This window comes from Amblyomma maculatum, chromosome 3 (assembly GCF_055883805.1).
Source record: "Amblyomma maculatum isolate TAMU_Amacu chromosome 3, ASM5588380v1, whole genome shotgun sequence".
In the NCBI taxonomy this organism is placed as follows: domain Eukaryota; kingdom Metazoa; phylum Arthropoda; class Arachnida; order Ixodida; family Ixodidae; genus Amblyomma; species Amblyomma maculatum.
Window position 1 is genome coordinate 165,831,911 of NC_139346.1, and position 14,151 is coordinate 165,846,061.

General features: G+C 45.4%; 1 protein-coding gene across 7 annotated transcripts in view; it reads left to right on the top strand.

Moving 5' to 3' along the window:
- LOC146196752 (uncharacterized) overlaps window positions 1-14,151 on the top strand; it is a 68,051-nt gene that overhangs the window by 41,249 nt on the left and 12,651 nt on the right. For all 7 annotated transcript variants that reach the window (XR_014706140.1, XR_014706141.1, XM_084598501.1 and 4 more), the window contains 4 exons: window positions 4,060-4,198; window positions 6,083-6,174; window positions 10,175-10,243; window positions 13,226-13,307. Coding sequence is in view for 5 of the 7 variants with exons in the window: in XM_084598501.1 (XP_084454627.1) it covers window positions 4,060-4,198; window positions 6,083-6,174; window positions 10,175-10,243; window positions 13,226-13,307 (382 nt within the window). In the remaining 2 variants the exon portion in view is untranslated. The remainder of the gene's footprint in view (window positions 1-4,059; window positions 4,199-6,082; window positions 6,175-10,174; window positions 10,244-13,225; window positions 13,308-14,151) is intronic.

Below are 14,151 nucleotides of genomic sequence, written 5' to 3' on the forward strand. Positions count from 1 at the left end.
TGGTGTGAAATCTACACTCGGCCTTTGCCGCTTTGCTTTTTTGTTATTGCCAGGCTTTGACAGATTTTTTTTTTATTGCCAGGCTTTGACAGACTTTTTTTCATAGCCGGGCTTTGACAGACGTCAAAATATATTGCAGGGAAAAAAAAGTACAAGCTGTGATCTCTTACAAGCATGGCTCTGGCTTGCTTGGAGGCGAGCTAAACATGCGTGCTGCTTCGCAAAGCATTGCAGCTCATGCACACTGAATTAGACTCTCCAGAAGAAAATGCCGCGTGCGGTTTCTAAACAAGTAAGGAGCCCTAATTGCAAACGTGCTTGAAAAGCCATGCTCTTTGTCGGTCGCGAATATCCCTCCGTAGGACGAGCACACCAACGCGCTCCCTCGACAGCGCCGCGCGTCCGAAGACGTGCGATGTGCCCTAGGGCGACGGGCAAGCCATTGATGCGCGGGGTGCAGCACAGATGTCCGCACAGTCCCTCCACGCCTCCGGTGCTCGCCAGCTTACTGCATACAACACGCTGTTCCCCCACACGTTCGGCGCCGTCTGCGGCGTGGGGCGAGCCACGGATAGTGCGCCGCTGCTGCTCAACTCCGGCCGCGGGCGAGCTCACCATTTACGGTCAAATCTCGCCTCAACTCTGCACTCGGTGGGCTCCGAAAAGGTTGTCCATTTATCCAGTGGCGACGTGAAATGTACCCGCGCCACAGAAGCGCAATGCGGATGATGCGACGATCAAACAGCAAAGACATCGGTGGCTGATCATGTTAGGGCGTGAGCGGCAGGGAAGGACGGAGGCTAGCCATGGCCGCATTCATAAAACTAATGCATGCCAGAAGTCCCGGGTCACTGTCACTCTCAGCTGATGCTTTAGAGAAAGGTTCGGTGCATCCTTGTATCTTTCGTGAAAAGTTTAGTATACCGGTAGAACGAATTCCTTACAGCGAGCGATGCGATGTCAGCCATGTTTACAAGCGGAGTGGCGGTCGAGGAGCGGCCAAGGTAGCGTCATCGCAGACTCGAGATGCTCGAGAAAACAAGTTTTCCCTGCCGCTGGAGGAGCGATTCGAGTGGAGATTGCTTTCTGAAACGAAAAACAGGCCTCGAGTGCCGCTTGAAGTAGAAGTTCGGGTGAAGGCGTGTTTGTGAATACGGCGGTTAGGCTAACTATTGTAAATATAACCAAGACATTACTTTCAAGCAGACCTTACCCTTGTTATAAAAGTACAGGGTCGGCACAAGCACAAATTGCTAAAGCACTTTATTTGCAGCGCACAGCCTCATCATCGCTCCCCGCGTTTCGTGGTATAATGCTCACGGCAAACCATACAGCTCTACTCTCGATCAGAGACTTGATCTGAGTCCGCATAGACACTGCAATCGCTGTCTCCAGTAGCGTACTACGCAGAACTCGTTGACGCCGAAATGCCTGCTAGCAGCGCCGTTGCTATTCTGTAGCCCGTACTCGAAAGCTTTCAGCTTTAAAGCAGCTGTATAACTTGCGTACCGTAAAATGGGGTTACTTTGTAACAGAATTCATACGTTTTCATTCTCTCGCTGAACAATTATCAACGTAAAGACGAATTAATAGTGGCATAACGCTGCTAAAGCCTTCCCTCACACAACGGTATGTTCTACAAATCCGCATCTTTAATACAAACGGCAATAATCGGGTTAAAAGCTGTCACAAAGTTGCCCTGCCGTGTGGGTCAACTTTGTGACAACGTTGTTTTTGGCTGAATATGATAGGGAAACAAAAGGCTGACATAAAGTTACCCCATAAAAAGTTTATTTGCGTTGTCTGCAATTGGTTTCTGCTCTGGCAGCGTTACAATTGTATTGCAAATGATTGATACATGTACCTCCTCAATCAAGATCTTTTACTTCAAATATGCATCGCTTGCCTACTGGCCTAGGGGATTCAATTGTGTACAAAATTTCTTCTTTTGAGTACAAAATAGCGTCTTCGCGATCCGGCCATCTCCAATTCTTTTTGGTCCTCTCCATAGTGCTGACGATGTACCCCTCAGGTTTGACTTCCGTCACTCTTCCCGGAAAAAGTTGTCCTTCGAAGTTTACTACGACAAAGTCATACCCCTTGAAGGTGCTTTCTCCGGAAACCGTACCGCGGACCCTCGGGACGTTGCCCTGAGGAAGCGCTGCCCTTCTTTCCGGTTGTCGGTTTTCCCGTCCTGCTGGCTTCTTTGTTGGCGTGTCACAAAGTTACCCCGCGAAGTATCAACATTTGTTTCCTTTCTACAACCTTATACAAACATGACTTGATTAAATTTATATTACAGTTGATTTTAGCCTAGATATTAGCAATCAGAAGTACATATCTGTTTTCGCTGGTTTTCTCGTGCGGACAAGTCGAGCACACAAAGTTTCGGTGCCTCACCGATGGGCGCTAAAACACGATTCAACCTGTCGACGTCTGGGTGGCTCCGGAGCGCGGGAACTTCGGCCGGCTGCCGGTATAGGTGGCACAGCATGTCAGGCGAGCTTGTTGAGCGGCTCGTAGCTTTTCGGCGGCGCCTGGTTGTGGCGCGAGATGTAAAATACAGAAAACCGAGCACGTGTCACAAAGTAACCCCTGCAGTCACAAAGTAACCTCATTTTACGGTACTGCCCCATCGCGATGCGGCACCAAGAACACTGTAGACGGTAGAACAAAGCAAGTAGCACGGACAGAACGAAGGAACATTGACGAGGCGCGGAGGCACATCGCAAAATGGCGACGACTGCGAGCATCATGGAGGTTAAAAAAAAAAATGAAGCATAACTTATGATCTAGCCAAGCATGCTATCGCCTCCTGGTAGCGCGTGTACACGAGGCCAGCTAGGTTCAGTAGCGCTCCGAAGATGGCGCTTGTTACCACTGGCAGACTACTTTCGTGGTGGTAATATTGGTGGTGCGATGATTATGCGAGGGAAAAAAAAAGTCCAATTTTTTATACCCAAAGTCGGGAGTGTCAGCATTATGAGAGTAAATACGGTAGTTGTTGTTAGCCTTGGTAATTCAAATATATGCCAAAACATTTTTCGCTGATTTCATTGAATTTTGGACACAGTAATTATTTTGTAGGATCGATACCTCAGCTTTAACACTGCTTTTTAACCACTGTTAGATCAAAATAAATCATTTAGCGATCTCCAAAATATGCTTTTTGTCTGGCAAGTTTGACAAGCCACAACTTACTTCCAAATCATCCTAGAATACTCAGTTATGCCTGCATTACGCAAATACAGCTTGCAGTTTTGGAATGGAACACAAAAAAAAAAATGCACAAATGTTGCAAATCTGACCATAATTGAAGGAAGAAAAGGGGTCCCCCCCCCCCCCCTCCTTAAACTAATTTTTTTTACATTGCAATTCATTTTTCTTTTTTTTTCTCAGTGTATAAATTTTGCCTACCCTTCAGTGTTGCTCTTCTACTCATTGGATTTTAATGATTCTTTTTTTATAATTGGCTCGTGATAGTGCAGGGAACACAACAAAGTATAAGTGGTCTGTACTGTATGAACATTTTAAAATTAGAAAGGGAGAGTTTGTATTTGCGAAGCTGAAACTTCAAACTTTCATAACTTTGGTGGAAAGTAAGACAGGGCCATAAAAGTAGTTTTATTTTCCTTAAACATTAGGGAACAGATACTTACAGCTTTTAGCAATTTCCCTTCAGTGGATATTTTCGGAAGCCAAGGCTATTGTAACTACTGAACAAATTTATGTAGAAAGAAACCAACAACATATTTGAAATCTGCGCAGAAATTTACATGAACACTGCCGATTTCATACTGATGGCATAAATATTAACTTATTTTTCAATACCCGGGTCCCCCCTTAACCCTTTGACTGCTTTTGCCATACAGGTACTGTGCTTAAATGCATAGCATTTTATGAAATTCAACACTGGGGACGAGTTTTGAGTGGTGGTAGAAATCGCAATTTGTGGCCTTCTTGCTTTTTTTTTTTTCCTCTTCTTTTTCTTTTTCTTCGTGCTGTGTGAGTGCTGTGCAGAAATTGGTGCCAAGTTTTGAGCACGTTTCTTTTTTTCAGCATACGTACGAAAACTCGCACGTTCCAGCCACAGCAGGGGGTCTGCCTTCTGGGCCGGCTTCAACACTGGCCACGACAGCATCCTCATTGGCTGGTGCCACAGCAACGACATCCGTGCTGAAGAACTCCATGTCAGCAAGTGAGCAAGAGTTCTGAACCTTCCCCCGTTTTTTTGTCCGTGTTACTATACACCTACCCCATTTACCCGATTGCAGCTGAGCTGTGATTTACTGTGAGGGTGCGAACAAAAACATTTTATTGTAAATTTATTTATTGCGAATTGTGTAGAAGCATGTCGAAAGTGGTGGGATTTTATGGATAGAACTACCTCGGCAATTGGCATTTGTACATGTTTTCTGCGCTGCCTACCACTCGTCCCGAAGTGTTACTACTACTAACCTGAATAATACTTGCAGAGTTATCCTTTACACATGCACACACGCACGGCGCACACTTTCACTTAACTCAGGTTTGGGAAGGGGAGGTGGACGCAATAGGAAACTGTCCAGGAATCGAATTTTCAGTCTTGTCATTTTCGCGATCTTGAGATGTTTCCACAACTATCTGTGAACCTACAATCGGAAAATGCCGCCTACCATACACTATTGTGAGTCGACCCCCCTATGTAGCATGTCCCCTCCCCCCCCCCCCCCCCCCCCCAAAAAAAAAAAATAAAAAATGGTGTATGGGTGGATGTTTTCCAACAACGAACATTTAGCCTGGCTGTACTACTAGTCTGCACTTCAAATCATGTAATTTGGTGATCTACACTGCGAGCTTGGCTTCCAGCTCTGGATAGCATACCTACCATCTGTATCCCTTAGAAGCCTCTTGGCTTGGCATCGCAGTTGAAAATTTGTCTCGCTGCCACCACCACTCCCGCACAACCTATTTAGAAGCATCGAACTTGCGCCCCACAGCGCAGTTGATTCTTTGGCATATATGATAGCGGCCTGCTTGAACGCTGTGTGGAACAAGTGCTGAATGCTTTTTGGACTGTAGAGCTCGCGATGAAGCATGTGGCCGGTCATAAAGTCAAAAGTATAAACGCGGGAACTCAGCGAATGATTGGTGTCTGCTCTTTCATAAACCATCGATACTCCCTGGAAGTGACATGTGACCCGGCGCGACTGACGTGCAAAAAGCAAGCGTCATCGCAATTTGAATAGCTGCTCTTCCGTAAACTATGCTTAAATTATCAACACTCCCGCAGGTGCAGTTTGTGCAGGGAGCCTTTGCAGATTGACTGCCGCAATCATTCTGAATGACCAAGACAGGATATTCAAACTTCAGGCAACACTGATTGAAGATGAGGTCGAACTCTTGTGTTTTCTTGTCTGTGGACAAAATCTGTACTTTCGTCACTTGGTGCAATCATGTACCCGATGAGGTGTTGAGCAAAGTGGAAGGTGCATGTGCTGTAATGGCGTGATGTAATGTATGGTCATATGTGCTGCACGTGGCAGAAAAAAACTAATTTCTTTAAATAAATGAGCAGATTTTGCTAGTGTACATACATGCCTACTGCCAAGGTATGTCATTTTCATACCTAGGCCTGACCAGTGATTTATAACTGCAGGTTTTTCGTCACGATATTTCAAATAATGGATGGTTTCTTGCAGTCCAGCGTGATTCGTTATACCGAGATTTGACTATGTGCTCCACAGGCACTCAATCTTGTTCGAAAGGTAGCAATTCAGGCTGTTCTCATATCGCTGTGGAAATTCGTGAGAAAACCCTCGGAACATTAAACAAAAGCACAAAATTGACAAGCTGTAACTTTAGTCTGAATTCTCTTAGAATGCTCTTTTATGCCTTACTGCAGTCCTTCGTCTCTTCAGCATTTACTAACCATACTTCCTTCAATCATAAGATGAGCTTTCGTTAATATATTCAAATCCACTTGCTGCAGTTGGAAACTGGGTGTGGATCTGCTCACATTTAATGAACTAAATGTGTCTCGAGAGTTGAACCCCCTTAAAAATGGGGCACTACACGGCACGTGCGATCCTGTTGTGTGCAGCGGGCAAGACCATGCCCACGATGCCACCTGGAGTACCCGCCGCCATGTTGGGCCACCAGTTCCTGGTGGGCAATGCAGCCATGCCATACTACGTGAGTGCCCACTCTTCTCTTCATCCGCTCATCGCAAACCGAAGATCGGTAATTGGGCATTGGCATCCAAAGAGGGGGTAGAAAAATGTTGCAATTGCTGCAAATTCCCCCCCTCCTCAAGATTGCCAGACCATTTGAGGGGTGCAGGAAACTTAGATGGATAGGTAGTTCAGGAACTTGGGACAAATATTTGGATGACACCTTGTCGAGCCAGTTGTTCGATACGGTGGCACTTTTGGAGCCTGTCCAGGTTAGTTGACATTTTTGTTTGTCCTGGGCATCAAGACGAACTAGCTTCCGGTGTCATAGACTTACGTGGATGTTTGGTGGGACACCGGTGAAAGGCTGGATTGACCAAATTACTGAATTAACGAGAATTTTCTCAGTTTGCCTCAGCTTTCATTATAGGAGGCTATGCATTGGTCATGAAAGGTTGTCCTTTGATTTCTTCTTGCAAAAAAAACTATGGTAAGCTGGGTGTTTGGCTCAGACAAAAGAGCAGCGTTATGCTATGCCCCTAAATGTGATGTTTGGCAGGCTGAGATAGGCGTCGTCATGGTGGAAAATATATTGACCTAGTTAGTTGGGTCAGTTTTCTTTGAAGAAAGCTCTCCGTTCCTGCACACTTTTCATCGACATGGTTTGCCAACTAACAACTAGGTTAGGGTTTAAATTCTGTGTTCCTGTTCTGGCCACTATTTAGAAGTGTAACCTTCTTTTTGAAATTCTGAATATATCTTTTGCAATTACTTTCCCTTAAAGTTTACTGATTCGTGTAAATTGGTGCCTTAGAGGTATGATAAATCTCTTTGGCTAAACCAATTGCCAATTCTTTTTTTGCACTGCATCCGAAGCAAAGCTCAAATAATCTGACTTTGCGTAGGGCACTGAGAACAATAAGGAGCCTTTCTAATAATAAAACAAATACTCATTGCAGGCAGAGTAACATCATCTTCATTTACACTGAGCGACTTCAGTGGACTAGAATAACTGGTAACAGCGCTGCTGTTTCTGCTGCAGCTGCATATGCAGCCAGCTCGCATTCTTTTGAGTCATTTGTTGTCCTGATGCGCTTGATTTGAGGCTTATTGCCTTTGTGCCTCTGCGTTGGCCATTGTGGACTTACTAAGCTGGATTTTTATACAGGCTGCCAGTGAGACATTTTGCAGTGCTCGTCACAACAGCACAGCAAAATTTGTATCATCCGAAAATTCTGGTCATCAAAATGAACAAAAATCATTGTACGGAAGCATGGGAGGGCAACTCATGCAGGTATGTTAATGGTTGAAGAGACCACCGTGCACCGCCGCAAACTTGTTGCGGCGTGTACAGCGCGGCTGGTGATGGTGTGCTCAACATTCTGCTGGCTCCACGTGCTCCCCCACAACTGTCCGCGGTGCCTAGCATCACTGGCAATCGCAACGTCCCTAATTTGTGGATCGGGCGCAACCGCGAGCTTCTTGCGGCACATACAGCGCATCAGATTTCAGCGCCGGCGATGAGTGGGCCGCACGTGCGCCTCTGAAAACTGCTGCTTGTGTGTAGAGTGCTACTGGCACTCGTGGAATCGGCAATGGCAGTGCGTAGTGGCCAATGCTGCGGTAGCAGTTCGCACATTTGTGCCTATCGGTGCTGGTGTTGGGCAGTGTTTAACGTCCGATATTGTGCACATTGTAAAATTGCAATCTAGCCAAGAAATTTTACGGTTACATATCATGAAACTTGTGTCAGCCAGGTTCATGTCACCGAGGTTCTCCTGCATCCAGAAATGTTGCCACATGGCATTTAAGCAGTAATAGAGAGATTTAGTTTATCATGATCTGCCACTCCACGTTCCACTGCGCATAACCAGATCCCTTGATGCTGATAGATGGCGCCCACATACTGAATGTCGGCGCCTATACCTACCTCGTTGGGACCTACCAGCCTGTGCGCCCCGCCAACGCGCTGTAGAGGGTCACGCTGGCTGATCACAGTGTACTAAATCTCTCTAATGTTCAAGCCCACATATATACAGGGTCATCCACATTTTGCTATCGGGTGGTCACTGCTTTCAAAGCTCCAGATTGCATTTAACCCGGCCATGCATTAAAGCTAAGTGTTGGGCCGTGCGAAGCACCACCTCAGCTCTGGGTCCCTTTGTGCTTTTATTGCTGTGCGCCTTTAAAGCAGTAACAATGTTATCGCTAGAAGTGGATGACCCTGTATCAGCATGGCAGCTCCCATGCCTTGCTACTCGAGTCGGTTATTGAAATCAGTTGCGAAACATTTATTAGTCCTTCAGTAGAGGAGACAGTTCCTTGCAAAAATTAAGGGATGTCTTGAGTGTGGAGAACGTGCAGTGTGTACGCAAGCCTGTCTTGTTATGAAATGAAGCACTGCTGTCCTCACAGCAGTGTCTCAGCTGTTGCCGTTGCGTGCAAGGGCAAGGACCATGGCTGCATGCAAGACCACGGGCCTTCCGTAATATGTGGATTGCTTTGTGGCCTCTCCAATGATGACTTATGTTCTGATGTTGCGCACTACGCTGAATGAAACACTTGAAACCTGAGGGGAGGCTGCAAACACAGCACCCAGCAGTGCAAAGCTTGTGCTGGCTATTTATTGGTGGTCTTGCTGCATGCTCATCTTGGAGTCAGCCAAACAGCACTCTGACTGAGAACAGGGTGGTGTAAAAGGCCCGCATAGTTGACACTCTTGCTGAAAATTGTAGGCATGTGCACAAATTGGGGACTGGCTTTTCGCATCCATTGGTGATCCAACTGATACACAACTGATGCCTGTTGTAATAATCGGTATGTGTCAAATGGCTATGAAGTTCTGTGAAAGCAGGCGCTAATTGCCTACCGCAGCTCTCAGCAGTGGTCGGCGTTGGCAATCTTTAGACCAGAAATTCTGCTCAGAGCACGTCGTGTGGATTTTGTTGTACAAGAATCATTTGCTGCAGCCTGTGTCAAAAGGTAATAATGTTGCCTTGGGGGTTTTCTTACGGGACTGGTCGATCTCTTTTGAAAATTGTCGACGGTCGTCATCAGGGTTTCTGATGCGTACCACTGTGTACAAGTTTGTTGCCACTCATTAAACTTTCTAGTTTTATGAGGATTGCTTCAGTATCTAGGTTCAGGAGAATGGTGCTTTGGGGAGTGGATGGTTGGAACGGGCCCTGGTGTAACGGATCAAGGAAGAGTGCATGAATATTGAAGCATCACTATTTGATGCCTTCCACTATACATGCACCTATTTGTATGATGTTTTCATTGAATAAAATGGGCCCTTTGTAACCTTGTGCAGCCAGTGCCGGTCTCGAAACTTGTCGAACTGAGTGCACTTCAGACACTGTAGTTTTGAACAGTGTGAGTCTGCTAAGCAATGGTTGCCTCGGCAGAATTGGGGCTTGGCCAGTTCAGAGGCAAGTCAATCGGCTTGCTTGACATGGGCACCTGAAACTCAAGCTGCAATTTTCGCACTTCCCCCTCTTTTGGAGCCCTATTTCAAGTCCCAGTGCAGTGCAAGCCGTGTGGTTGTGGTGGCCACGTCTTGGAACTCCACTTGGGGGCTTGCTTTCAAGCTTGCCCCACTTGCTGCGAACATGTTCAGTGTTCCTTTGCTGGGGTTCGTCACTGGGGCTTTTTGTTACTGTGATGCTGTAACGCAATGGAAATGTGAACAAGAATGTAGTGATTGGGTTTGGGTTCCTCAACTAGATGCTGGTCCTAGTACATTGGAAGCAAGCGAGAAGTGGCTTAAAGGAAACTGCTGACGAGGGTCTCTTGAGAGATGTGTGCGAGATGTTTTGGTGCGCATTGATTGACCGGTGATGAAGGGTTATGCTTTGTTTTGCATTTTGTCTTTTTTTTTGCCTTTAGTTTGTTTTGGTTCTGTGCCGAATGTTTTGAAAAGCATGACCAACCTGATTTTTTGTTTTTCTTTCGTCCTCTTCTTTTTTTTTCTCTCTTTTATTTTTCCTTCCCACCCACCCATCCATCTGAACCACGTGAAGGGCTTGCAGCAGCAGCCTTTGTATAGCTACGAAGACTTGCAGGTGCTGCAGACTAGAATGCCACACCTGGTAGGTCTCACTCGAATCTTTCTCACTTGGTTTGAGCGCTTATTCTTTCTTTCTTCCTTTTTTTCATTGCAAGCACACCTCTTTTGCCATGTGTTTCGTTTATTCATTTGCTCCGCCTGTTGGTGCACTTCGTTTGAAGCTTCACGTGCCCCATTGTCTTGTCTGTACTTACGTCCTGCACTTCTCTGAATTTCCTACGCTTGACAGTTAAGCACCTGTACTTTCTGTGAACGTGACACTCTAGACTATTTCTTGCTCGGCCACTAACCATGGCTCCTCTTCTTCTTTCCCTTGAAATAATGCACACTACCTCATTCACACTGGCACTTCGGTAATAGATCTTTCAAAACAAGGGGAGTGTGGTGGGTCATGAAGCCGCTTTGAAAGATGGCGTGCACTGCATATGTGTGCACGAATGGCGAGTTAAACCAGCATGTGCTGCAAAAACTTGGGAAGGGTGCCTCGATGATCACTTGTTTGGTGGGAAGGGCCAAAGGTGTCTGCATCGTTTGCACCCAGTGTAAGGAGCAGTAACGTAGCAGTCCTCTGAGACATGCTGTACAAATTGGGAAAAGCCGGGGTCGGGCAATGCGCGTTGAACGTTCCACAATTCAGCTCAAAAATTCTTATTGGTTTATTTCTTGTTTTTGAAGCTAGGGTAGCTGCTCTTGGTTATTTGCAGCTCTTATGATTAATGTGCAGTGTACGCTGCAGTGCATTTCACTCATTTCAGACAGAATGGCGATGGTTGCAAACTTGAGTCGTTTGTGTCTTGTGTCACGTGATGTGTTCAGTGTGTGTGTGTGTGTAACTGGCATTTCGTCCTGTTGTGTTTGTGGGAGCTCCTACGTGTGCAAGCTTGAAAGCCTGATAACGGTCTGGCACTCTGCCCTCATTTGCTGTCTTGAGGTCGTTGAAGAGGCACCGTTAAGAGAAGACATAGGTCTTAAAGCTTAATGTCAAAATTATTTTCATTAGGAAACATGTCTTTATGTGTAAATTCTTTAATTTCGTTTAAAGCAATTCTGCACTTGTGTGGTGTTGGTTGCAAGCTTTTCGGACTTTCTTTTAGTGCAGACTTACTAAAATGCAAGCTATTGGTTTTTGCTTTCACCAAGGAATGCAACAAGGGCTAAAATGTCATCCAGAGACATCAGATGTGGAGTATGGTAGCTGTCATCTGAGAAACAGGAATGCAAACTTTCTGGAACTGACAGGCAGGAGCACAAATTTGCCCTTATATCATTCTTCATGTTCAGAGAAACCAGTTGCATACAGCTTGACAAGGCAAAATTTCTCTAAAGCTCTTAACAAGAATTTGCGCGACATATCACTGAAGTGCTCAAGGAATTTGTTTACATGAAATGGAATGAGGGTTTTAGAATATCCACTCAAAAGTGCGTGGTTTTTGAAGAATTTGCGTTACTTTTATTATTTGAATAGTTTTTGAGACCAGTGCCTCCTCATAAATAATATAAATTGAATTTATTTCATCTTGTTCTCATTTCAATAGCTGTACAGTGGTCATTATGTGTAACCGGACCTTGTCGCGTAGGCATAAAAGAGCTGTGATATCATACCTTGTTATTCTTTTATACTCGATCCTAAGGGCTGGGAGTGAAACAAAAATGCAGAACGGCTGCAATATCACAGCTTTTATGCCTGGTGTGACCTATAATCGGCTTGCGTTTCATGACCACGTTAAAGAACCCCAGGTACTTTCTGAACGGTGTCCCCTTCGTCGCTCCCCGAGGTTAAATAAGCCCTACAAATCAAACCTAGACCAAACTGTTCAGCTATTGAAACCGTTGGCTTTGGCAGACATTGTGTTATAAATTTTGCGTGTGTGAATTTTGTTGATTGTTTAAAGTCTTAACACTTCTGGAATGCTCCCGTTGAGATGTGCCTGTGTGCTTACGTTTTGTGTCGAGTGTGTGTGGTCCTGTCGTCTGTCCCCAGTGCACTTTTTTGTTGGCATGAAAACATTTTTTTTATTGCAGTCATTTTTTTTTTTTTTTTTTAAATTTATTGCTTGATCACTGTCTAAAAGCAGTCTGCAATTGTGTGGCGGCATGGTCTTCCCAGATCTTGTTGTATGTGTTATTGCCGTGGCGTTCCCCTGTCGTCTAATCTCCTCCTTTTTAGTGACACACTGTTGTTGGTTTATGCAAAGCACTAGTGTGTGTTTTTCCCGGTGCGGCTGGCTGCAGTGTTTAGAGTTACTGACATCGCTATTCTTTCTGAACTGAGTGCAGTGCGTGCAACGTCTTTTACTACAGTGGTGTCTGGAAACATTGGCATCCTTTTTGTTTTTCACCAAATATTGCGGTGGCAATTTAGGTTTGGCCACTTGGCCCGCTGCCATGTGTGAATGCGAAAGTGCCAGTGTGATGTTGGCTTGCGTATAGGCTTGCGTCAGACTTCAGCCTTATCATGCCAATGGAGACGGAACTGTTTACGCTAGCAGGGGGCTTGCATGCTTGCTGGGGTCAAATGGCAGTGGAAGACATTCTGAAGTGTGTTAGTTCCTTCTTCGTCTTTATTACTGCTAACTTAAAAATGCATGGTGCTTCTATAAGACTCTGGGCCACGAAGGGTTTGCTTTTCTTTAGTTATAATTGCGTGAGGAGGTTCAGAAGTTAGTTTAGTTTGCGTAACTGTTTAATCTCTCCCATAAGCTGTTACTGTGTGGGACATGACTGCTGCTCCCTCAGAGGTAGCCTTAGTTTGAGAACAATTGGTATCACCCAAGGTTAAGTCAGAATTGCAGGGAAGAGCTTTTGGTTGTTACAGGCCTTAGTAAACTACAGTGGAAGACAGCAGTTAAGAAACCTCCTTTTTATGTGGCAGAGGGCTGTGTCGTGTTGCTTTTGATTAGCCAGAGTGCTGCAGTTTTGGCCATGTGGGCTTTGCTAGAGGGCGTTTTGCCTTTTTTTCTTTCTCCTCCTCCTCCTCCTTTACCGCCTGGACGTCGACGTACAGAGCTACTATGACATGCAGTATCCTGTGCCTGCCACGAGTCTAGCCGGCCGAGACCTTACATTGAACAACATGGCCTACGCTGGTGAGTGCCCTTTCGCGTGCTACTGGTTACAGGGAAAATTTTTTCGGTTGTCTCGAGGGACCGTCTTGTTTGCATGTACCCACTTGCCAAGTGGTTGCGGTTAAAATGTAGTTTGAGAATTCTGAGGCTTAACCACCACTAAAACACTTGTATTGCTGACCGCTTATAAGCGGTAGTTTCGTGAACTTTGCATTACTGTTCATCTGAGGTCATGAAGACTGCCGGCACTACAACATTTCAGCCATGTTACTACGAGCACGAAGTTGCCCATTGGGGAGCTCCCAGAAAGCACATGCTGCTTCTGTGTTTGGTTATGAACACACTGCAGAGTAATATCATTCCCAGCCTAGCTGGGTGATGGGCAGAGAGCTTATGCTTCATGGTGTACAGTACAGTAACATAGACCTTTTTTTATGGGGGACTGAAGCAGGTAAGGTACGAAGAATCTGAAAAAGTGAGTGCACATAATGCACTCTGGCTCACATGTTTGTGGGGTAGCATAAACGACCCAGCCTATTCGCTTAGTGGAATGTAAACCTGCTCAGCTAAATAACAATTTCCATCTCGTAATCCACTTGCTTCCGCATTTCAAATACGCTGCCCCATTGCATTTTGGCATACTTGCCAGCTCTCAGATTTTCTGTAAAATTTGCGAATTTGAGGCCACCTTATGATTTTATGAGTGCTGCCCAAATTTTACGAAAAATAAACTTCATTTTAGAAAAAAAAATTAAATTCTGTATATGTAAACCTCAGGTTACTGATGGTACCTTGTACCACGCCAAGAGGGTGGTATGAGCCATCTGCGCAATCTCTATCAGCAGCCCTAGGGTTGTAATGACTT